Source organism: Schistocerca nitens, chromosome 7, assembly GCF_023898315.1.
Source record: "Schistocerca nitens isolate TAMUIC-IGC-003100 chromosome 7, iqSchNite1.1, whole genome shotgun sequence".
NCBI lineage: Eukaryota > Metazoa > Arthropoda > Insecta > Orthoptera > Acrididae > Schistocerca > Schistocerca nitens.
Window position 1 is genome coordinate 577049519 of NC_064620.1, and position 26651 is coordinate 577076169.

Consider the following 26651-nt stretch of genomic DNA (forward strand, 5'->3'; position numbering starts at 1 on the left):
TAAACACAAATCGTAAGATACCCCTTCTCACTTAGATTATTACACAAAACTCAAACTCAGCACTACGTTAGAAAATTAATGATCTACAATGCAAGAGCGATTAATTCAGGTTTGCCATGGTGGCATAAAAGAAAACATCTAATAGTTACGGTTTCTAAAAGAAACAAAGATATGATCGATTTACTTCGAAGTCATGAGATAGGTGAAAGTCAAATCATCAGGTCAAGTTTCTGTTATCCTATTTACAATGTTGTGTTAGCATCCTTCCATAATACACATGACATATCATTCAAAAGAATTGCTCTGAGCACTATGGGACTTAACTTCTGAGGTCATCCGTCTCCTAGAACTTACAACTACTTAAACCTAACTAACCTAAGGACATCACACGCATCACACATCCATGCCCGAGGCAGGATTCGAACCTGCGATCGTAGCGGTCGCACGGTTCCAGACTGTAGCGCCTAGAACCGCTCGGCGACCCCGGCCGGCCACATATCATTCAAACTATGGTCTTCGTTACGCTTTTCAAATGTTTGTTCCATAATGACATTCCACTTGGAACTTCTTTTCCGCTGTATTATTTCGTTCCATTGCTTCTGAATTACATCCTACCCTTGCACGATACGTGCTTTCATAAATCAAAGTAGCAAAAGCTGGATCCTAACCGTGCGCTCTCAAGCACTCAAATTATTCACCATCCATCAAGGAATCCTTAAATTAAACGTCGGTTTCCAGACGCCATGACCTCCTGGATATCAAAGGTGCAAACTCACTCGTCCTCTTTGTGTACATAAATAAATAAATAAATAAATGAAGAAGATGCCTTACACCCCACGCCCTGGGGCATCATTAAGAGAGCCTTGCCTCTTACCGATTGTACATTCTCATCCTTATCATCATGTTTTTTGCCTTGACACAGTTCTATTTTACAGTGTAGATGTCGCATCGAGCCAACCATTACTTATCAACACATTTCTGTCCTCTATGCCGAGACGTGAAGTAATATGCGAGTAGTATCATTCCACAGTTAAGCATAAATTATCACTTCGTGTATACTTTAAATGCAAAGGACACCTGAAAGAATCACCCAGGATTTCATTATGCCAGTATTATTCGCTTCGACTTCTCTTTCGTGTTTTCCAAAACTAAATCTCCTCCTCCAAAGTTAACAGGCCTGACCTTCTCGTCATGTCTCCTTTTGCTCTCTTCCGTTTTTTTCCTCATCCTATCTTAATCAATCTACTCTTTTGTTCCAAGCACTGAAAATTATACTTCCTCCGTAATAACATTACACAATTTCTCATTTAACATAATGCCACACGAAGCAAATCCTATGACCTCGTACAACCAGTTATTATCTTAATAATTTTCTCAGAGCCAGGAGCATGACTAGCCTGAACGGAATATTTCCCGTATCAGTATGTTCTGCATAAACCGTTTAATTCTTCACCGTCTCACTCCACCATGGTGTCTCCTTTTTCTTTACCCTTCCGGACACTATGCCACAGGTCTTCTCAGCGGGGCTTACAAACGCTTCTTTGAACTTACCACACTCCTCTTCCACATTGCCATACTCGGTGTCAGGGATTTTACGCTTAAGTAACTCCTTAAACTTTTATTGTACCATGCCATCCTCTAGTTTTCACACTTTTATTTTCCTTTCCCTTTCTTGCTTTATGTCTTTCAATTCATCGAATCTCATCTTTGCCACCACCATTCGATGGTCTCCATCAAAAGCCTCTCCTGGTAGTGCAGTTACATCCGTCAACTGTCTCCGATTTTTCTTTTCCACCAGAGAGTAATCGATGACCGTCTTCGTCCTTCTATCACCCCATCCATGTCTCGTTATCTTTTGGCTCTACTTTTTATGGAACCATGTATTGCCCACAATCAGAAATCATCAGTTTCTCTCCTCCCATATCCATCTGGGACAATTACTCCTCCTTCCCTAGCCTTTCTTTCCCTACCTGCGCATTTAGGTCACCCATTACTATTGCTTCCACATCTGTAATTATACTATCTAATACCTCTAGAAAATCCTCTATGTTCTCTTCTTTTCTTCCTGTTTGTGGTGCATATACTTGGATGAAGTCCTTCACTACATTCCTTGTCCTCAGCCGAATCCTCATCGCCCTATCACTTGTGTATTCTACTGCTTCTACATATTCCTCTAAGTTTGGTTTTACTATGATACCTACTCCATTTTTGGCTTCCTGTCCATCACTCCAGTAGAGTGTATAGCCTTTCCTCATTTCCCTCCTTCCTCTTCCCTTACATCTAACTTCACTAAGCCCCATCAGTTCTATGTTCTCCTTTTTCATGAAGTCTATCAACTCTTCCGCCTTCCCGTTAAGGGTCACCACTTTAATGATACCCACTTTCATTGTGTTGGTGACTAGTCGCCCACTTCTCACAGTTCCCCCAGCACCCCAAGAACTGCGTGTCGCCTCAGGGAACGCCCTAATCTTTTTCGAGGCTGGTTTTGAAGTACCATGTCATATATAGTCTGTTATTACGATGGGGTCGCCACTCCCAAAGACAAAAAAGGATAACTGTAGAGTGTACTAAATATGAAGATACCAAATAGCATAGTATCAGCTTAAGAAAACTACCCTTACGTACCTACTGGACACAATACCTTTCGGTGACGGATGCAGCCCTTCATTCCATAGTGTTGTGGCGCCAGTGCATATGACACGCGACGATAGCCAGTTATCGACTTCAGGGAAACGTTCGATTGTTGGAAACAATACTTGTTGCGTGTCTAGCGTGGCTGCCATATTTAGCACCTATAGATTTTTTCCCTTTGGGTGCATAAAATGTACTGTAGATTACTCCAGTTCCGAAAAGAAACGAGCTGTTTACTGGAAGCAATTACATGTTTCATAACATGAAACGGAACTATTGCGAGTAACATTTCTGCGAAGATATTTATCATTCCCCAACCATAAGTTGTTGTGAAAATTTTAGTCCAGCTATATGGGGACTAAAGTGAAAGTTTCATATTTCAAATACGTTTGTACAGCTGGGAGAATTATTCGTAATGAAGACAGTGGCTTCTCGTAACCACACATTGATTCAACTCGTTTGCGAACTCATATTTATTCGAATTTTTGGTTCTGTCATCATGTACGTTCACCTGTATCAGGTTTCGCTGTTAATAACCACATATCCTGTGTGTGTGTGTGTGTGTGTGTGTGTGTGTGTGTGTGTGTGTTTTGTGTACTGCATGGAGGCACTGCAAGACAATTATGATGGGGGCTAGATGTGTCTTGCACCCGTATTTGTATTGGTGGGGGCTGTAACGCGGTGACTTGCAAGCATAACTATGGAATACATGGCCACATTTCAACTGAATTTAGCGCATATATGACATAGTATATGAAAAAATTACTATTTCGTTACGACACCTCTAGAAGCCTCGGAGTAAGACGGTGGTGTGGGATAGGACAGGGGGAGGGTGAAGTGTGAAAGCAATCGAAATCGAACCATGTTAGTTCAAAAATGGCTCTGAGCACTATGGGACTTAACTGCTGCGGTCATCAGTCCCCTAGAACTTAGAACTACTTAAACCTAACTAACCTAAGGACATCACACACATACATGCCCGAGGCAGGATTCTAACCTGAGACCGCAGCAGTCGCGCGATTCCAGACTGTAGCGCCTAGAACCGCTCGGCCACTCCGACCGGCCGAACCATGTTAGTGTCTGGCCTCTAGCCTTCTTGGCTGCTTGTAACAGACGAAACTTCTGAAAAACCAAAAGCTCAGCTTATTAAGTACTATGAAGCTGATTTGAAGCTGGTTATGTTTATCGCATAGGTTGCAAAACCCCAGTGGTGGTTACACTCCCAGCCTCTCAAAACTAGCTGCAGGCAGACCACTTCTTTAAGATCCATCTCTTAAATTTCAGTTGCGTGCAAAGTTAAGTGGATAACGCGAAATTGTGGCCCGTGTGATGGACCTTAAAGCGGGGAATTTCCATAAATCTGAATTTGATTGACGCTATGTGACTGGAATAATTTATTTGCATGTGATTTACTATGATTGAAAGTATCTGCCTGACCAAAGGTTTATTGCACCTAACTTGATATAGTGAACGCACCAAACAGAAACATTGATTAGTTAAAATTCACAAACACATCAATTAAGAACATCTAAATTCAACTGAAAACCGTGACAATTCTGAAACTTGCTGGCAGATTAAAACTGTGTGCCCGACCGAGACTCGAACTCGGGACCTTTGCCTGTCGCGGGCAAGTGCTCTACCATCTGAGCTACCGGAGCACGACTCACGCCCGGTACTCACAGCTTTACTTCTGCCAGTATCTCGTGTCCTACCTTCCAAACTTTACAGAAGCTCTCCTGCGAACCTTGCGGAACTAGCACTCCTGAATGAAAGGATACTGCGAAGACATGGCTTAGCCACAGCCTGGGGGATGTTTCCAGAATGAGATTTTCACTCTGCAGCGGAGTGTGCGCTGATATGAAACTTCCTGGCAGATTTCTTCTGTAAAGTTTGGAAGGTAGGAGACGAGATACTGGCAGAAGTAAAGCTGTGAGTACCGGGCGTGAGTCGTGCTTCGGTAGCTCAGATGGTAGATCACTTGCCCGCGAAAGGCAAAGGTCTCGAGTTCGAGTCTCGGTCGGGCACACAGTTTTAATCTGCCAGGAAGTTTCATATCAGCGCACACTCCGCTGCAGAGTGAAAATCTCATTCCGTGACAATTCTGTTTCCAAACTCAGGCGTGATTTCAAGTAAATGGCAGTGTCATTTACCTATCTACGAATTTGCTACTTGCCCACTTGAGAATGTACACTCAAATAAGTACAACGATAATTGCACGCTATATAACCCTGCAAATTTGTGACAAACAGTGAGTGGGACTAGGCGACTACTCGCAAAAATTCTCACATCCATACAAGCGCTATGAGCTTGATTCGGGTGCTCATTCTGGATCCCAAAGGTGCGGGAAATCGAATTGACCTCTCTGCCGGTGCTGCGAATTATTCTCATCGTGGCTATGAATGCGTTGCGCCGCACTTTACACTGTAGAAGAACTGGCCCTTAGTGAAGACGACGTCGTCAGCACCCTATAGGAATTCAGAGATGTTGCAGACCCAGCCACGATGCAACGCCAAGTCGATCCGTCCTCCGTCGCTGCCGTCCACGGATTTTATCAGGACACCTCCGCGACCAAACGCCTTGTGCCTGCTCCCGTGGCCCTCACCTACGCACTCCTAATTCCTTCCTGCCAAAGCTGTGCTAGTTGCCAGTTGCAGAGTTAAGAAGCACTGCCGCCCAATCGCGAGAACTCCCTCCAACTAGAGAATCACGCCAAAATGAAATGAGCGTTTGGCGTCGTTGGCCGGGAGGCCCTTTGCGGGGCAGGTCCGGCCGCCTTGGTGCAGGTCTCACTACATTCGACGCCACATTGGGCGACCTGCGCGCCCGATGGGGATCAAATGATGGTGAAGACAGCACAACAGCCAGTCCCTGAGCTGAGAAAATCCCCGACCCAGCCGGGAATCGAACCCGGGCCCGTAGGACGGCAATCCCTCACGCTGACCACTTTTTTTGTTTGTTGTTGATCTTATTTTGTTCTAGATTGTTCGTTGAATTTGTTCGTGGCGCACGTCCGATGACACCTGTTCTTTTTTTTTATAATTCTTTGTTGATCTCATTTTGTTCGATTTTGATCGTTCCATCTGCTCGGGGAGGACATCGTAAGACATCTGTTTAAGTTCCTTGTTGATCGATTAACTCAGTTTTTTTTTATTGCAGAGTGCTGCTAACCCTCTGACCGAACACGCTGAGCTACCGTGCCGGCGCCTCTCAGCTATCGGGCAGCAGATGCCAATCTCAACATGAACATCTCCCCTACTGCCAAAAACATTGACCCCGAGAGCTGCTCTTCTGACGTCACACACTGTTAAGCCAATAACACGGTGCCCCGCCTATACCGTTAGCCTCACACATCAGGGCTCCAGAAAGAAAGCTAGAGCCGCTGCGAGGCTACACTTTGTTTCCCGTACCCCGCGCTTTCTATAAGGGGTAGACGACTGTCTTCTAAGGAGGTCCACGAAACACGGAAAGGCGAACCCGCATCGTGCACACTGCTTGCTGACTGTACATTAGCTTGTGCAGTTGCATAGGTGGACAGTGGCTGCCGGCCGGAGTGGCCGAGCGGTTCTAGACGCTACAGTCTGGAATCGCTCCACTGGACCGGCGTTCCGGCCTCCGTTCTAAGAATTCGCCACCCCAGTAGCCGGTCCTATCTCCTGATTGTCCCATTTGGCCAACGCGTTCCCTGCTCGCCGTTTCAAAGTAAGTGCGTCGTTTACTCGCGCGCGCACCTCAAACATTCACAGCCCAGCGATCCCATCACAGTGTTAATAAAGGAAAGAAATGACAACTACGTAGAGCACCGTTCTCCTAGTCGCAGTAATTCCATCTCATCAATAAAAGTTCTCCTACCGGTTTACTCTGACTTACAAAATCACATTCTAATTTTGTTGAAAACGACATGCACAACTGGTTGGCGTCGAGTTTTTTTTTTTTTCCTTGATAAAAACAGCATGAAGAATTATTCGCTCCGCATTTGCTTGCTCAAGAGTGCGTTCGCCCAACAATTTGTTTCTTCTTGCAAGTGGTAGATGAAGTAACAAATATTGTAGAGGTTCACATCTACGTGATTACTCTGCTATTCACAATAAAGTGGCTGGCAGAGGGTTCACTTAACCACCTTCAAGCTGTCTCTCTGCCATTCCACTCTCGAACGGCACGCGGGGAAAAGGAGCACTTAAATTTTTCTGTGCGAGCCCTGATTTCTCTTCTTTTATAGTGATGATCATTTCTCCCTATGTAAGTGGGTGCCAACAGAATGTTTTCGCAATCGGAGGAGAAAACTGATGATTCAAATTTCGTGAGAAGATCCCATCGCGACGAAAAACGCCTTTGCTTTAATGATTGCCACTCCAATTCACGTATCATGTCTGTGTGAAATTCCATAAGAAGATCCCGTCGCAACGAAAAACGCCTTTTAATGATTGCCACTCCAATTGACGTATCATGCCTGTGACACTATCTCCCCTATTTCGCGATAATACAAAACGAGCTGCCCTTCTTTGAACTTTTTCGATGTCATCCGTCAGTCCCACCTGATGCGGATCCCACACCGCACAGAAGTACTCGAGAATAGGGCGGACAAGCGTGGTGTAATCAGTCTCTTTAGTAGACCTGTTGCATCTTCCAAGTGTTCTGCCAATAAATCGAAGTCTTTGGTTTGCTCTGCCCACAATATTATCTGTGTGATCGTTCAAATTTAGGTTATTTGTAATTCTAATACCTAAGTATTTAGTTGAATTTACAGCCTTCAGATGTGTGTGATTTATCGCGTAATCTAAATTTAGCTGATTTCTTTTAGTACTCACGTGAATAACTTCACACTTTTCCTTATTCAGGGTCAATTGCCACTTTTCGCACCATACACACATCTTATCTAAGTCATTTTGCAAGGCGTTTTGATCATCTGATGACTTTACAAGACGGTAAATGACAGTATCATCTGCAAACAATCTAAGACGGCTACTCAGATTGTCTCCTATGTCGTTAATACAGATCAGGAACAACAGAGGGCCTATAACAGTTCCCTGGGGAACGCCGGATATTGCTTCTGTTTTACTCGATGACTTTCCGTCTATTACTACGAACTGTGACCTTTCTGACAAGAAATCACGAATCCAGTCGCACAACTGAGGCAATACTCCGTAGGCACGAAGTTTGGTTAGAAGACGCTTGTGAGGAACGGTGTCGAAAGCCTTCTGGAAATCTAAAAATATGGAATCAATTTGACATCCCCTGTCGATAGCTTCAAGTTTTGTATTAAATTAATATGAAAATGAAACTGTACAGGACTTTTAGTACACAATTTGTGTACCATTAGTACGTTTGTAATAACGTCTAAATGTAAGAAAGGTTAGATTTTACACTATAGACTAGACACCTTTTTCCAAGACTGGGATGAATTGGTAACAAAACAGCAGTGAGTAATCTGCAAGTGGCATTTGTTACAACCACCCGCAGCTGAAAGGTGACAGCACACCACTGCTGTAGAGGGTACGGTGGTTTCCATAGCCTTGGGTGAGACACCACCATTAGGCCAGTATTATACTATCAAATTTCTTTGTCACAGATTTGATCAAAGATGTGATCAAATATTCCGTCAAATATATTTGACCAAGATCTTTGACGTTGCGCTAGAAAGAGTGTTACACTGTCATCATATTTTTCGTCAAAGTTCAAGATGGCTGACAACAACAACTTGTTATTCACCACACCAGTTGCATGTACCACAATTGCACTTTGTGCACATGCGGAAGAGAAGCGGGGGAAAAAAAAGTAAACATACCTGGGTGAAGCCGTGGGTTTTACGACGACATGGATAAAAGCATTCAACAAAACTTGTTACGTGAGCTTATAGTGGAGGACGTCAAGCCGTACATCAATTACTTAAGAATGGATGAGCATACTTTTCTGTATGTGCTCAGTGAAGTGTGTCCTCATATCACAAAGCACAATATTCAATTAAGAACTACTACATCTGCAGAAGACAGGCTCACTGTAACATTCCGATTCCTTGCTACAGGAGAGGGTTAGGTTAGGTTAGGTCATTTTAGGTTAGGTCAGGTCAGGTCTCCAATCTTCTTAATCTATTTTTGTATTCAGCGTGCCTCACGTTGTAAAGCGCGTCATCAGCTTCATACATCTCTATTAATTTTGTAGTTGTCGGCACACACCAATTGTATTTACCAGCAATGTTTATTAAAACACTACAGACGACAGAATGCTGCAGCGATGCTAGCGCTCCATGTGGTAACACGTCACATTGCAGTCAACAGAAGACAAGCGACTTCTTTGATCAAATCTACAGCGAGGCCCTAGATTTGATCAAATATTGGACGATATTTGACCAAGTTCCCTATTACACTATCAAATATCTTTGACAAGGATATTGGACAAAGATATTGGACAAAGATATTTGACAAAGAAATTTGATAGTGTAATACCGGCCCTACCAATGTGGTACGTGTGCTGTGTATGTAAGTGTACGTGTGTGTGTGTTTGTAGGCGGGCTTCACGGCGGTGCACCTGGCGGCGCAGAACGGCCACAACCAGGTGCTGGACGTGATGCGCTCCACGCAGTCGCTGCGTGTCTCCAGCAAGAAGCTCGGCGTCACAGCCCTCCACGTGGCCGCCTACTTCGGACAGGCCGGTGAGTCTGGCTAACTGTCAGATTCTATCATTTAACAACCGCCAAGAGCTGCTGGCGGAGTAAACCTCTATTCACTACCAGTGCTGGCCGGGGTGGGCGAGCGGTTCTAGGCGCTACAGTCTGGAACCGCGCGACCGCTAAGGTCGCAGGTTCGAATCCTGTCTCGGTCATTGATGTGTGTGATGTCCTTAGGTTAGTTAGGTTCAAGTAGTTCTAAGTTCTGATGACCTCAGAAGTTAAGTCCCATAGTGCTCAGAGCCATTTGAACCATTCACTACCAGTTTGCAAGCAACCAGTCACATCATCAGACATCATAAATTCATTTACACCAGCTTGTCGGGTATAATTCTCACAGGAGTGACAAAATACAGGGTGTTTCAGAAGTGATGCACAATATTCAAGGATATGCCGGGAATGATCATTCGACACAAAAAGTCTAGTAAATATGGCCTCTAAAACGCATACTTTACAAGCTATGAGCAATTCTTGCTCTTCGATACTGTGAAACAAATCCCTTCTTCTGCAAGCTCTTTGCTTTTCATATTTTGCGAAGTAGTAGTGTGGACCAAAACTAGAAAAAAAATGTCCTGTAAACATGTGCTCTAAAATGCATACCTTAAAGGGGCCCTAACACGTTCAGTAATATTCTCAAACTGTCGCTGTATTGACCGTCTGAGGGCGCATATTGATGTGTTGTCAGTACTAGAAACATTGACGAGCAGTATTGATGGACCTCAATATATTCTCAGTATTGTCAGTATACAGGGTGGTCCATTGATAGTGACCGGGCCAAATATCTCACGAAATAAGGATCAAACGAAAAAACTACAAAGAACGAGACTCGTCTAGCTTGAAGGGGAAAATCAGATGGCGCTATGGTTGGCCCGCTAGATGGCGCTGCCATAGGTCAAACGGATATGAACAGCGTTTTTATGAATAGGACCCCCCATTTTTTATTACATATTCATTTAGAATGTAAAGAAATATGAATGTTTTAGTTGGACCACTTTTTTCGCCTTGTGACAGATGGCGCTGAAATAGTCACAAACATATAAGTACGTGGTATAACGTAACATTCCACCAGTGCGGACGGTATTTGATTCGTGATACATTACCCGTGTTAAAATGGACCGTTTACCAATTGCGGAAAAGGTCGATAACGTGTTGACGTATGGCTATTGTGGTCAAAATGCCCAACGGGCGTGTGCTGTGTATGCTGCTCGGTATCCTGGACGACATCATCCAAGTGTCTGGACCGTTCGCCGGATAGTTTAAGGAAACAGGAAGTGTTCAGCCACATGTGAAACGTCAACCACGACCTGCACCAAATGATGATGCCAAAGTAGGTGTTTTAGCTGCTGTCGCGGCTAATCCGCACATCAGTAGCAGACAAATTGCGCGAGAATTGGGAATCTCAAAAACGTCGGTGTTGCGAATGCTACTTCAACATCGATTGCACCTGTACCATATTTATATGCACCAGCAATTGCATAGTGACGACTTTGAACGTCGTGTACAGTTCTGCTACTAGGCTCAATAGAAATTACGGGACGATGACAGATCTTTTGCACGCTTTGTATTTAGCGACGAAGCGTCATTCACCAACAGCGGTAACGTAAACCGGCATAATATGCACTATTGCGCAACGGAAAATCCACGATGACTGCGACAAGTGGAACATCAGCGACCTTGGCGGGTTAATGTATGGCGCGGCATTATGGGAGGAAGGATAATTGGCCCCCATTTTATCGATGGCAATCTCAATGGTGCAATGTAGGCTGATTTCCTACGTAATGTTCTACCGATGTTACTAAAAGATATTTCACTGTATGACAGAATGACGATGTACTTCCAACATGATGGATGTCCGGCACATATTTCGCGTGGGGTTGAAGCGCTATTGAATAGCATATTTCATGACAGGTGGATTGGTCGTCGAAGGAGCATACCATGGCCCGCACGTTCACCGGATCTGACGTCCCTGGATTTCTTTCTGGGGGGGAAAGTCGAAGGATATTTGCTATCGTGAGCCACCGACAGCGCCTGACAACATGCGTCAGCGGATTGTCAATGCATGTGCAAATATTACGGAAGGCGAACTACTCACTGTTGAGAGGAATGTCGTTACACGTATTGCCAAATGCATTGAGGTTGACGGACATCATTTTGAGCATTTATTGCATTAATGTGGTATTTACAGGTAATCACGCTGTAGCAGCATGCGTTCTCAGAAATGATAAGTTCGCAAAGGTACATCTATCACATAGGAAGAACCGAAATAAAATGTTCAAACGTACCTACGTTCTGTATTTCAATTTAAAAAACCTACCTGTTACCAACTGTTCGTCTAAAATTGTGAGCCATATGTTTGTGACTATTACAGAACCATCTATCATAGAGCGAAAAAAGTGGTCCAACTAAAACATTCATATTCTTTACGTACTACACGAATATGTAATAAAATATGGGGGTTCCTCTTTAAAATAAAAACACCGTTGATATCCGTTTCACTTATGGCAGCGCCATCTAGCGGGCCAACGATAGCGCCATCTGGTTTCCCCCTTCAAGATAGACAAGTTTCGTTCTTTGTAGTTTTTTCGTTTGACGCTTATTTCGTGAGATATTTGGCCCGGTCACGATCAATGGACCACCCTGTATACTGAACGTGTGAGGTCATTTACTGACGGTTTGACAATATTCAGATGCCGACGAGAGTTTCAGGAACCAGGCAGGCCGTGTTAGTGTGAAGTGCTTAATTTCAATACGCCTTTGTGTTATATACCATACCTCAGATTCAGTTTTTACGGAGTCTTTTAGCACAAAAGAATTTTAATACGCTTATGCAGGGGTAATCATTGCACATACCACTTTACGATGGTTAACGGAGGATTCCCTATGACACCGCTTACTTCATTAAATTGAGAATATAGTACAGATTGATGCATCGCACAGCAGTTTGTAGAATCGCTCCCATTTCGAAAAATGCGTCGTATATCTGCAATGACTTGTAAGAGGTCTGCGAAATACACGTCAGTGTCACCAAACTATCGCAAACCGTAAAAAACCTGTTTAACATTAATTGCCTGAACAGTCAAATGTTCAAATGGTTCAAATGGCTGTGAGCACTATGGGACTTAACATCTGATGTCATCAGTCCCTAGAACTTAGAACTACTTAAACCTAACTAACCTAAGGACATCACACACATTCATGCCCGAGGTAGGATTCGAACCTGCGACCGTAGCAATCTCGCGTTTCCAGACTGAAGCTCCTAGACCGCGCCTGAACAGTCGCTTGCCAGTCAGATATAACTCCTTCACAGGTTTCCGGGGAATTTTACTAATTGTACTAGATGATGTTACTGAACTAATCTTCCAGCATTAAAACGACCTACCTGTCGCAAGAAATCTCTAAGTTACTGCCTATCTCGTGACGACTGCTATTGGCTCTCTCATTAACGTAATTTGCTTCTCCGTTTTATCTCGTATCAGTGCTAATAACTTCACGTACGGTGCAGGGTCATTGGAAAATAATTTACGAAATCTTTCGCGTCCGTGGTTCGGACTTCAGACAGTAAAATAACACGTGACCAGACGTTTCTATTTTGAACATTGTCGGTCCCATTTCGTCCACTGCGACGTTTTCTATTGCTTGTAAGCTATATCTACTATAACTGCAGCACTCGCTTTCTTTTGGGTGTTAGACATCTTAACCTCCGAAAATCGCGTTATCTACTGACAATTTTTTTTTCAGTGTTATTGATACTGTGATGTCTCTTCAATATTTTTAAGGTTTTGCAAACTAGAATTGTCAATAACTATTGAACGCATGCAGGCCTCTTAATAGCTATGGACATTTGCTCACCTTCGCTACTTTGAAACACAGCTCTTCTAATGAACAAGTGCTCATAACTTTTAAGGTACGCAGTTTAGAGCACATGTTTACTGGACATGTTTTCCTTGTTTTGCTTCATATTATCACTTCCCAAAATATGGAAAGCAAAGAGCTTGCAGTAAAAGAGATCTGTTTCACAGTATCGAAGATCATAGCTCTAGGTATGCGTTTTAGAGCCCCTGCGTACTTCACTTTCTTTGTTTCAAATGGTCATTCCTGTTATGTCCCTGAATATTGACCATCATTTCTGAAACACCCTGCGTACAATGATCCGTCAGAGCTAATGATCGCCTACCTAATAGCCAGTTTCTTCACTTTTGGCACGGATAACGGCGGCGACACGTCGTGGCGTGGTAGCAGTGAGGCGTCGGTAGATGACTGGACGCAGTTGGCACCACATGTGTACACACAATTGACCTGTTACGCTTAAATTCCGGGGAGGGGGCCGAGACTATCACTTTAATAAGTCACGGTTGCAAAATACTGACACGAATCCTTTACAAAAGAGTGGAAAAACTGGTAGAAGCCGACTTCGGGGAAGATCAGTTAGGAATTAGAAGAAATGTAGGAATACACGAGCCAATATTGACCCTACGACTTCTCATAGAAGATAGATTTAAAAAAGGCAAACCTGCGTTGATAGCATTTGTAGACTTAGAGAAAGCTTTTGCTGACTGGAATACTCTCCTTGAAACCCTGAAGGTGGCAGGGGTAAAATACAGGGAGCGAAAGGCTATTTACAGTTTGTTCATAAACCAGATGGCAAGTTATAAGAGTCGAGGGGCACGAAAGGGAAGCTGTGGCTGATAATGGAGTGAGACAGGGTTGTAGCCTAACCTCGATGTTATTCAATCTGTACACTGAGCAAGCATTAATGGAAACAAAAGAAAAATTTGGAATAGGAATTAAAATCTAGCAAGAAGAAATAAAAACCTTGAGTTTTGCCGATGACATTGTAATTCTGTCAGAGACAGCAAAGGATTTGGAAGATCACGTGAACGGAATGGGCAGTGTCTTGAAAAGAGAAAATAAGATGAACATCAACAGAAGCAAAACGAGAATAATGGAATGTAGTCGAATTAAAATCAGGCGATGCTGAGTGAATTAGATTAGGAAATAAAGCTGTTAAGGTGGTAGATAAGTTCTGCTACATAGGTAGCAAAATACCTTATGATGGTCGAAGTAGAGCAATATAAAATCTAGACTGGCGATAGTAAGAAAAGCTTTTTCTGAAGAAGAGAAGTTTGTTCACATCGAGTATAGATTTAAGTGTCAGGAAGTCTTTTCTGAAAGTATTTGTACAAAGTGTAGCCATGTATCGAAGTGAAGAATGAACGATAAACAGTTTGGACAAGAAGAGAGTAGAAGCTTTTGAAATATGGTGCTACTGAATAACGCTGAAGATTTGATGGGTAGATGACGTATCTAATAAGGAGGCACTGAACGGAATTCGAGAGAAGAGAAAATTGTGGCAGAACGTGACTAGAAGAAGGGATCTGTTGGTAGGACATATCCTGAGGAATCAAGGGATTACCAATTTGGTATTTTTAATAGTGTCAAAATTTGCAACTTTAATCATTAATTATAAGGCTCATAAGTCCTTATGTAAATAGTTATTTCCAGAAAACGTTACGTAAATTATACCTGGAAAGTAAATTAAATGAAGACGGTCGTAGTGAAATTCATTTGAACTCTACCCTGTTCTAGAAGGATCTGGTATCTGTATACGTAATACTGACAGAAATTTTAGGCGCCAAACGCGCCATAAGAGTTTCAGTTGTTGTCGAGATTAGTCGATGTTACTATAAAGTTATTTGTGCTGTGTCCGCCTGCTTAGCTAGGTGGTAACGTGCTTGCCTCCCGTGCAAGTGGGTCCGGTTTCGATTCCCGGCCGGGTTGGAGATTTTCTGCACTCTTGGACTGGGTGTTGTGTTGTCCTCATAATCATTTCATACTCATCACAGCCGCGCAAGTCGCCCAATGTGGCGTCGAATGAAATAAGACTTGCACATGGCGGCCAAACTTCCCCGGATGGGACCTTCCGACCTACGGTGCCATAGGCTCATTTCCATTTTTATTTTTTTTTAATTTGTGTTGTGTTGAAGGGCTGCACAATGCATTTACTTAACAAATGATGTTGTAAAAAGTGTTAAGAATTTATGAATAAATAGCGATGATGTCAAAAAGGAACAATGTTCCAGCTTTTACAGAAACAAGAAACGTTGGACCTCTTAATTGGAAAATATAAACAGGAACCGACACCCCAGACAACTAGACAGCCGTAAGAAGAGAAGTAACATTTATCTGCTAGTATAATGTTTCCGCCTTTATGAAATTATATAAACGTTCACAACGCTAGAACAGATAGTTCTACGTAGGATATTTACTATCTGTACATCTACGAATATTTTCATGGTAAGGGATATATAACATTGCAAAAAGCAACAGCTGAAATTTTTCCGCGGAGGTATTGACCATTGTCTCTTATAGTGAGGTAAATGTATTGACAGTTACGGCGTTTACGTTTGAAATAGTATGCAGTTCACACACTTTTTTTCCATCTGTCTGTCTTTCATTCGACTGCCTCCTATACATAACTGAGATGAAACTGTCTTTCACTTCATATTTATTCCTCATGACCGCTTTACGTGATCAGCTTGCTTGTTTTCTGTCGCTACAGACTTCCCAACTCAGGTCGGTAAGCTATACGGGCTAAGGGCGGCCTCAAAAAATTCACACGTGGCAAGGACTGATTGAGTAGCACAGTCATTCGAGTACTGAACGACTCACTATAAAGTATTAGTGGACGCTGACTAACCGTCAGCAACTCTCACCTATTAGACACTCTTGCCTTTCTCGATCTATCGGAATTTCTCAATTGAAGTTTATTACCATTCTACTGATCTTGTGTTGAGACGCTAGGTCCTTTTCATTTATCGAAGACAGTCGCTACAGGAAAATGGCAGTAAATATCTGGCACAGATAACTAAATCCATAACATTACAAAAGGCCTAGTAACTGTGAGATTTAGTGCCTAACAAAGTCCACTTGTGTCCATAAGCTGAGGGATCTTCGAGATCGACGAAACAATATCAGGCATGTCGTAAAGGTGCAGTGAGTACATCGTGTCACATTCCACAGTGCCATGGTAATTAATATACATGTGCACTGCCCCTCTGGCGACAGCATTCTTAAGGTTGGTAACGGGTGTGGTGACCATACACTATCTGATCAAACGAATCTGGAGACCCTCATGTAATGCTGAGTTGACCACTAGACTCAGGAGTGGCAGGCTAGTCAGTATAAAGCGAAATGTGAAGTACTGTGTTGCCAGTACAGAAGAGGTGACAACAGGAAGGCTCAGTCAGGGGAGCTCACTTACTTCGACTGTGGACCAGTAACTGGGTGTCACCTGAGTGACAGATCCATCAGGGATACTTCAAACAGTCTAAAGCTGAATTCACTGGTGATTTGATTGTGAATCACGAAGGAACAACCCCAGCTGAACCAAGTTGAGGCAGTCCTGATCTACTGACAGCAGATGCGATCAAGTACCGTGGAGGGTGGTTGTAGAAAATCAAATGAAGTCAGTGAAAGGAATCAATCATGAGTTCCAAAGTGCTACCTGCGTTGGAGTAAGCTGTCGCCACCACAGTGGTCGGCAATGATGTAGCACGAAGATCGATAGTAGGCGCTGGATCAAGTGCGCTTATCACGAGAGATGCCAGAGACAGAGTCACAAGCAACTGGCCGCCAACGCCCTCTCGACAGCACGTATTTAGGCCGCCGCTGATGATCGGAGGGCCGCGCGCTGACTGACACTCCAGTCTGACATCTGTCAGTTAGTTGCAGTGCGGGCTCAGTTCACGTCACCAGCTATGACAGTACATAGCGTCAGATTTGTGCCTCTAGCAAGATTACCAATATTGTCTGCAGGAGGACTACTACTGAAGAGCTTGCACGACGACTCATGGACTCTATTCAAGTTAACGACACTACTGGCCATTAACATTGCTACACCAAGAAGAAATGCAGATGATAAAAGGGTATTCATTGGACAAATATATTATACTAGAACTGACAGTTGATTACATTCCACGCAATTTCGGTGCATAGATCCACAGAAATCAGTACCCAGAACAACTACAACAGCCTTGATACGCCTGGGCATTGAGTCAAACAGAGCTTGGATGGCTTGTACAGGTACAGCTGCCCATACAGCTTCAACACGATACCACAGTTCATCAAGAGGAGTGACTGGCCTATTGTGACGAGCCAGTTGCTCGGCCACCATTGACCAGACGTTTTCAATTGGTGAGAGATCTGGAGAATGTGCTGGCCAGGGCAGCAGTCGAACATTTTCTGCATCCAGAAAGGCCTGTACAGGACCTACAACATGCCGTCGTGCATTATCCTGCTGAAATGTAGGATTTCGCAGGGATCGAATGAAGGGTAGAGCCACGAGTCCTAACACATCTGAAATGTAACAAGAGGTGACCGAGACGTGTAACCAGTGGCACCCTATACCACCACGCCGGGTGATACGCCAGTACAGTGATGACGAATTCACGCTTCCAATGTGCATTCACCGCGATATCGCCAAACACGGATGCGACCATCATGATGCTGTAAACAGAACGTGGATTCTTCCGAAAAAATGACGTTTTTTTCATTCGTGCACCCAGGTTCGTCGTTCAGTAGCCTACTCCATCGCAGGCGCTCCTGTCTGTGATGCAGCGTCAAGGGTAACCGCAGCCATGGTCTCCGAGCTGATAGTCCATGCTGCAGCAAACGGCGACGAACTGTTCGTGCAGATGGTTGTTGTCTTGCAAACGACCCCATGTGTTGACTCAGGGATCGAGACGTGGCCGCACGATCCGTTACAGCCATGCGGATAAGATGCCTGTCATCTCGACTGCTAGTGATACGAGGCCGTTGGGATCCTTCACGGCGTTCCGTATTACCCCCCTCAACCCACCGATTCCATATTCTGCTAACAGTCATTCGATCTCGACCAACGCGAGCAGCAATGTCGCGATACGATAAACCGCAATCGCAATAGGCTACAATCCGACCTTTATCAAAGTCGGAAACGTGATGGTACGAGCCGGCCGAAGTGGCCGTGCGGTTAAAGGCGCTGCAGCCTGGAATCGCAAGACCGCTATGGTCGCAGGTTCGAATCCTGCCTCGGGCATGGATGTTTGTGATGTCCTTAGGTTAGTTAGGTTTAACTAGTTCTAAGTTCTAGGGGACTAATGACCTCAGCAGTTGAGTCCCATAGTGCTCAGAGCCATTTGAGCCGTGATGGTACGCATTTCTACTCCTTACACGAGGCGTCACAACAACTTTTCACCAGGCAACGCCGGTCAGCTGCTGTTTGTGTATGAGAAATCGGTTGGAAACTCTCCTCATGTCAGCACGTTGTAGGTGTCACCACCGGCGCCAACCTTGTGTGAATGCTCTGAAAAGCTAATAATTTGCATGTCACAGGATCTTCTTCCTGTCGGTTAAATTTCGCGTCTGTAGCACGTCATCTTCGTGGTGTAGCAATTTAAAAGGCCAGTAGTGTAGCTGCTATCTATTCACGTAAATAAAGAACCGTGTAAATCCACGAGTGCGTTTGTGTCGTAATAAGAGGGTATTGGCCACCCATAAGAACATCCTCTCCCTTACTCCCTTGGTACAAAACCCTACACTACAAGTGACCGAGCTAGCACAATGACTGTGGGCAGAGCCGGCCGCGGTGATCTCGCGGTTCTAGGCGCGCAGTCCGGGACCGTGCGACTGCTACGGTCGCAGGTTCGAATCCTGCCTCGGGCATGGATGTGTGTGATGTCCTTAGGTTAGTTAGGTTTAAGTAGTTCTAAGTTCTAGGGGACTAATGACCACAGCAGTTGAGTCCCATAGTGCTCAGAGCCATTTGAACCATTTGAACTGTGGGCAGAGAGATAAAAAGAACAGGGTACAGTGGTCGATCAGCTGCTCACAAGACACACATTTCCGTAGTCGATGTTAGGTGACATTTGAGGTTGTGTAAAGAGAGTCGCCTCTGATCAGTGGATGAATGGAACGACTGATCTGGAGTGATGAATCGCGCTGTACTATTAGCCTCCGCAATAGCCGCACGCGTTTGCACGACCCTTCCGCGATCTGGGGAGACGTTGCGTCCGCGTATCGAATCCACCCAGCGGCTTAACGATGGCGGCCGTTGTGTTAGCCAGCGTGGATGTGGATTTTCGGCGGTTTCCCACGTCCTTGTAGGTCAGTACCGAGCCCGTACCCACTTGAAACTTAAATTACACAACTTGCGAACATTTCTAAATCGTTTTCACACTTTCACTAGACGCAAACAGACGGGGTACAGAATTTCCGTGCCACATCCAGATTAACATGACAACCACCTGAAGATACGGGATAAGGTGAGGAGAAAGAAGAAACGCGAAAGACGCTATAGCTTGTGGATGTCCGTTGGAAGGGTTTGGTTTTGGCGAATACATAGAGAACGTTACCAGCCATCATTTGTGCTGCCAACAGTGAAGTACAGAGTAGGTAGCGTTAGGATATGGGAGTGTCTTTCGTGGTTGTGATGTGACCCCTCATTGCTCTTGAGTAAACGTTAAATGCTGAAGGATATGAAGACATTGGAAGATGTATGAGACAGGCGAAATACCCACAGACTTCAAGAAGAATATAATAATTCCAATCCCAAAGAAAGCAGGTGTTGACAGATGTGAAAATTACCGAACTATCAGTATAATAAGTCACAGCTGCAAAATACTAACGCGAATTCTTTACAGACGAATGGAAAAACTGGTAGAAGCGGACCTCGGGGAGGATCAGTTTGGATTCCGTAGAAATGTTGGAACACGTGAGGCAATACTAACCTTACGACTTATCTTAGAAGAAAGATTAAGAAAAGGCAAACCTACGTTTCTAGCATTTGTAGACTTAGAGAAAGCTTTTGACAACGTTAACTGGAGTACTCTCTTTCAAATTCTGAAGGTGGCAGGGGTAAAATACAGGGAGCGAAAGGCTATTTACAATTTGTACAGAAACCAGATGGCAGTTATAAGAGTCGAGGGGCATGCAAGGGAAGCAGTGGTTGGGAAAGGAGTGAGACAGGGTTGTAGCCTCTCCCCGATGTTATTCAATCTGTATATTGAGCAAGCAGTAAAGAAAACAAAAGAAAAATTCGGAGTAGGTATTAAAATTCATGGAGAAGAAGTAAAAACTTTGAGGTTCGCCGATGACATTGTAATTCTGTCAGAGACAGCAAAGGACTTGGAAGAGCAGTTGAACGGAATGGACAGTGTCTTGATAGGAGGATATAAGATGAACATCAACAAAAGCAAAACGAGGATAATGGAATGTAGTCAAATTAAATCGGGTGATGCTGAGGGTATTAGATTAGGAAATGAGACACTTAAAGTAGTAAAGGAGTTTTGCTATTTAGGGAGCAAAATAACTGATGATGGTCGAAGTAGAGAGGATATAAAATGTAGACTGGCAATGGCAAGGAAATCGTTTCTGAAGAAGAGAAATTTGTTAACATCGAGTATAGATTTAAGTGTCAGGAAGTCGTTTCAGAAAGTATTTGTATGGAGTGTAGCCATGTATGGAAGTGAAACATGGACGATAACCAGTTTGGACAAGAAGAGAATAGAAGCTTTCGAAATGTGGTGCTACAGAAGAATGCTGAAGATAAGGTGGGTAGATCACGTAACTAATGAGGAGGTATTGAATAGGATTGGGGAGAAGAGAAGTTTGTGGCACAACTTGACTAGAAGAAGGGATCGGTTGGTAGGACATGTTTTGAGGCATCAAGGGATCATAAATTTAGCATTGGAGGGCAGCGTGGAGGGTAAAAATCGTAGAGGGAGACCAAGAGATCAATACACTAAGCAGATTCAGAAGGATGTAGGTTGCAGTAGGTACTGGGAGATGAAGAAGCTTGCACAGGATAGAGTAGCATGGAGAGCTGCATCAAACCAGTCTCGGGATTGAAGACCACAACAACAACAATGAAGACATTTTCAGTTTTGTCTACTGCACACAGTAGAGGAAGAGTTCGGAGTCGATGGTTGTTTTTATCAGCATGACAATGCATCCTATCACAAAACAGCGTCTGTGAGGCAATGATTTGACGACGGTAACACTCCTGAAATGGACTGGCGTGCCGAGAGTCCCGACCTGACACGATGGAGCACTTTGGAGATGAGACTGACCGTCGAGTTCGCTCCATACCCCAGCGTCCAACAGGACTACCTCTTTTGGTTTCTGTTCTTGAAGAAGAATGGGCTGCCATTCCCCCACAGACATTCAGAAGCCTCATTTTAAAGTGACCCCCAGCGTAGTTCAAGTTGTCATAAAGGTGAACGCTGGACACACCCCATATTAACGTCCACAAGTATGTGTCCATATACTTATGGCAGCATCAGATGCACTTCTTCTCTCCACAGAGTAGATCAGGCAGACCAGTTAGACGTGCAGCGACATCCAGGGGCCACCTCTTAAACTCAGCGATTGTCCGTGGTGGCGGCCTACGACATCCGACGTATGATCAGATCGACATTCTCGGCGTCTGGTGCCCTAAAACTGGATGTAATCGTCCACGAGGCCACGTTCGTGTAGCTGACTGTTGCCTCCTGTCATACGGAATCGATTACATACGCACAACGATAGCGGTTTCAGATGCCATCCCTATTACTAGCAGACATCACAGTATACCTAGGGAAAAGGCAGTGACGTGCGCGCTCTTAACAGGATATCCCTAGAGTTACCAACTGTACTTGACCTTTTTTGGAATAACAACTTTATTTATTTGACTCTGCTACTTGAAACTTAGAAGTGGACATCCCACACGGCCAGCTGGTACTGGAGCAAAACACTGGGTTGCTGCGTAGGTTGGTCGCGGTTTTCCATAATTTTAATAAACACAACAAATACAAAACTTCCTGGCAGATTAAAATTGTGCCGGACCGAGACTCGAACTCCGGACCTTTGCCTTTCGCGGGCAAGTGCTCTACCATCTGAGCTAGCCAAGCACGACTCACGCCCCGTCCTCACAGCTTTACTTCCGCCAGTACCTCGTCTCCTACCTTCCAAACTTTACAGAAATTCTCCTGCGAACCTTGCAGGACTAGCACTCCTGAGACAAAGGATAGTGCGGGGGCATGGCTTAGCCACAGCCTCGGGGATGTTTCCAGAATGACAACAAATACACGTAACAGATACTTTGGTCATCATTAATATGTTCTCCTCCACTGTTTACAAAAGTCTGCCAACTCTGGGGTAACTTTTTGATTGCGCAGTTGTAGAAATCGCATGGTTTTGAGGCGAAGAGCTCGTAGACCCGAGTTCGGAGCGCATTTTCACCTGGAAAGGAAATTCCTTGGAGATTGTTCGATAGTGAGCGGAACGGTGAGAATCTGAGGGTGCAAGATCAGGTAAATAAGGAGGGAGCGTAATGACCCTCCAACCCAGCTCCCGTGCAGTGTTTTTCCAGTCTAGAAGAATGCGGGCGGGGGTAGCTTCACTTCGTGCAGTCTTCCTCCTCTTCCTTGGGTCAAGTATGCAAGACGTCTCAGTTGTTGACAGTAAATGGAAGCCGTGATGGTTACACTTCGGGGAAGCAATTCGTGGTTCACTACACCGTCACTGTTCCACCAGATGCATAACATTATCTTTTGTGACTGCGCGAAGGTCTTTGCACGGGGATTTGCTACTTTGTCTGAGCTCAACCATTCCTTTCTTTACCTTATCATAAAGACACCATTTCTCGTCAGCAGTAACGATACAAAATACGAATGGTCGGTGTTGTTCACGACACCAATTGATGACGAGCAAGCAGAGATACACATATGGCCATCCACCGATTTTTCTGATTTTTGTCTGAGAGCATGCAGTATATTTACACCCGATTCTTGAAGCTTCTCCATTGTATGCAAATGTCGGACGACGGTGGAATGATCACAGTTCATCACAATTGCTAATTCTCGGGCGCATTGACGTGGATCATTGTGGATTAATGCGTTTAAAACAATCTTCATCAAACGCCGACGGTCTTCCTGAATGAGCAGAATTACTAATGACCCTTGTACCCGGCGGGGTCAGGGATTTTCTCTGCCTCGTGATGACTGGGTGTTGTGTGATGTCCTTAGGTTAGTTAGGTTTAAGTAGTTCTAAGTTCTATGGGACTGATGACCATAGATGTTAAGTCCCATAGTGCTCAGAGCCTTCTTTTTTTACCCTTCTTAAAACGAGAAAAGCTTTTTCTTGACGCTCTCTGTCGAATGGCATTATCCCCATACACGGCGCAAATGTTTCTGGACTGTCTCCGCTGCCGTCACCTCTCTATTGAACTCAAACAGAACATGTCATAAATCTTCCGATTTCCCCGCTTGGCACTCGATCTTCTAGCATCTCCACTCACTCTCTCCAAATGACAAAATGACAATGTGTAGACTCAAATAGCAACAGTGAACTACAAATAATAAGTGACAGTCCATAAATAAACCGATAGCAACCGGAATACCAACATGTAAAACAAAAACGCTACGAACGTACGCACCAACCTAATAAATATAGTCCACAGGTCGTGGTCTCGCGGTTGCGCTCTCGCTTCCCGAGTACGGGGTCTCGGGTTCGATTCTCGGCGGGGTCAGGGATTTTTCACTTACCTCTAGATGAATAGGTGTTTGTGTTGACCACATTATTTCATCATAATTCATGAAAGTGACCAGACTGGACTGAGCAAAGGTTGGGCATTTGTACGGGCACTGATAACAGCGCAGTTGAGCGCCGCACAAACCAAACATCATCATCATAATAAATATGACATAATATTTTCTTAAAGTTGTTTTGAATTTACTGGAAAAAATAAAAAGTAATTCACGTTTCGGAAAGTAAAAAAAAAAAAAAAATCATAAAATTAAAATGTATCTGTACTTCCAGTTTCAAGAATTTAAAATGTTTTTTGCACTTTTCCTTTAATTTTTTAAAATTCAGTTTGAATACCCTTTTGTGTTTGATGAATCGACAAACTATTATTTTTTTCTATTGATTTTTAATTCGTTAGGAATTATTTACATTCATGAATATTCATTCTTAAACTGTATGCAAATAATGTACAATAACAATAAAAAAGTACATAACATGAATATACATTAAAAACCAAAATATTGTGACCAGTGTCCACTGCCAGAATGAGTCCTGGTGGGCTTGCGGGCACCTGGCACGGTGAAAAGAAAAAAGTATGTAAGCGGCGTACAGACGAGTTGGGAATTGTTCTAGCGACGACATGGGGCATAAACGTGGAAATCCACTCACATAACCGAGTTTCACAAACGGCAGATTATTGTGACAAACGCCCGGGAACGAGCATCTCAAAACGAGTAGGCTACAGGTCGTCGAACGTCTGTGTGTGTGTGTGTGTGTGTGTGTGTGTGTGTGTGTGTGTGTGTGTGTGTGTGTGTACGGGACGTTGCGTAAAGCAGGGCAGGAAGCGATCTGGCGACACAGCACAATGCGGGTGCACTGAAACACAGGAAAAAATCGTAATTTAAAATTTCATATAAAATTACCTGCTAAGCTTAATATTTCGGATGTTTAATCATCATGGAGTATTACACGACATCACCAATAGATGGCGCTATTATTTTCATAGTACACCAAAGAACCAACAGATCGCGTTGTTAGTGTTTATAACTAAGTGAGAGATGCATTTTTTGGAAGAATACTTCAGTGACAGACTTAAGCGTCGCAATTTACCTCTAACAGCCAATTTACTTGGCGAGGATATACGGATTTACTGATTTCGCTTAATGTACTAAGAACTCCATTGCTTTGGTTCTTTCGATAGGTTTTATTTATATTCTTTGCAAGAAAAAACGAATTTATTAAGTTTGCTTTGTGATTTGGATGCTTACTCATTACATTTTTATTTCATTTTAATTATGAATAAAAATGATCGAGTATTTCTGAATACACCAGAGTAGCTAAAAGCCAGCAATATGAAGTCTCAAGAATCCAGTGAAAATCGTGAGGTGAGACTTACTGCGTCTGGAGAACATCAGGCGTCAACTCGCTCTTTGGAAATTCGTTCCGAAAGCGACGCACGACGTAACTCTGTTCAGCAGCGTCATACTTCATCTCGCTCTTCAGAACCCCTCACTCCCAGAGGTTTACAGTTACTTCTCTGCAACGTACATCGTAGAAACGGAAATCTTGATGGGAAGTGGAACAGGCGATAGAGTTTTTATACTCTATATCCCCCTTAAACTTGAGCTTATGTTATGCTATCACCATAAATGAAGAACAATGCCACATACTGCTTTTTGTGGGCATGGACCTAAGTGTGCTGGCCGGTGTGGCCGAGCGGTTCTAGGCGCTTCAGTCTGGAATCGCGCGACCGCTGCGGTCGCAGGTTCGAATCCTGCCTCAGGCATGGATGTGTGCGATGTCCTTAGGTTAGTTAGGTTTAAGTAGTTCTAAGTTGTAGGGGACTGGTGACCTCAGATGTTAAGTCCCATAGTGCTCAGAGCCATTTGAACCATTTGGACCTAAGTGTCAATTGCTTTTTGCGCAGGCAACTCTACTTGCCTCTTTTCCATGTTAATCAAGCTCTTCGTTCAAGTCTCCAATCACACTGCTTCACATGTTATATACAAAGAAGCTTTATAAGTAAAAAATAAATTCCACTCGTATGGAAGCTCAGGCACAGGTATAAATAAATACCCCAGCAACACCAGGTTTCTCATACCATGTTGCTGACAATTTTGTGGTGTAAAATATTCTTACAGTCGTTTCATTGCCTTTCATTGATCTCAAAATCCTTTACTCCTTTGCGGGCAGCCCTAATGTGGGTATCACAGATCAAGTGTTACCCTTCAGTTTTGTTCCGTCCGTCCTTAAAACGTGTGATGGTGTCATTCATCAGAATCCATAGATTAATAGTTAAATAAACAAGATGTAAACGACACTGCACACAGAAAGCAAAGTGTTTCGTTAAAACTACTAAAGCAAAGGCCACCTTACATTGCGAGCCGTGAGTTCAGTAACTACTTCCAATTATCAAGATAGAACTACCGCTTTGAGGAAAGTCGAAAGTCTACGTATCGACACACAACTACAGCTTCGACAGCTGTAAAAATTTCAGCATCGAATAGGGTTTTTCTAAGTACAATTTCTGAAAGTCATTTTCAAAATTGCATCAGTGAGAAAATGTCCAACATTTCTTGTGTGGTGTCACAGCCAGACACCACACGTGCTAGGTGGTAGCTTAAATCGGCCGCGGTCCTGTAGTACATGTCGGACCCGCGTGTCGCCACTGTGTGATCGCAAACCTAGCGCCACCACAAGGCAGGTCTCGAGAGACTGACTCGAACTCACCCCAGTTGTACGGACGACAGAGCTAGCGACTAGACGTACGAAGCCTTTCTCTCTCATTAGCCGAGAGACAGAATAGCCTTCAGCTAAGTTA

At 43.9% G+C, this 26651-nt stretch overlaps 1 protein-coding gene across 1 annotated transcript in view; it reads left to right on the plus strand.

The window, feature by feature from the left end:
* The window catches only part of LOC126195755 (serine/threonine-protein phosphatase 6 regulatory ankyrin repeat subunit A), a 427181-nt gene that overhangs the window by 193760 nt on the left and 206770 nt on the right, over positions 1-26651 (plus strand). The window contains exon 11 of the mRNA XM_049934383.1: positions 9133-9277. Coding sequence (XP_049790340.1) covers positions 9133-9277 — 145 coding nt within the window. The remainder of the gene's footprint in view (positions 1-9132; positions 9278-26651) is intronic.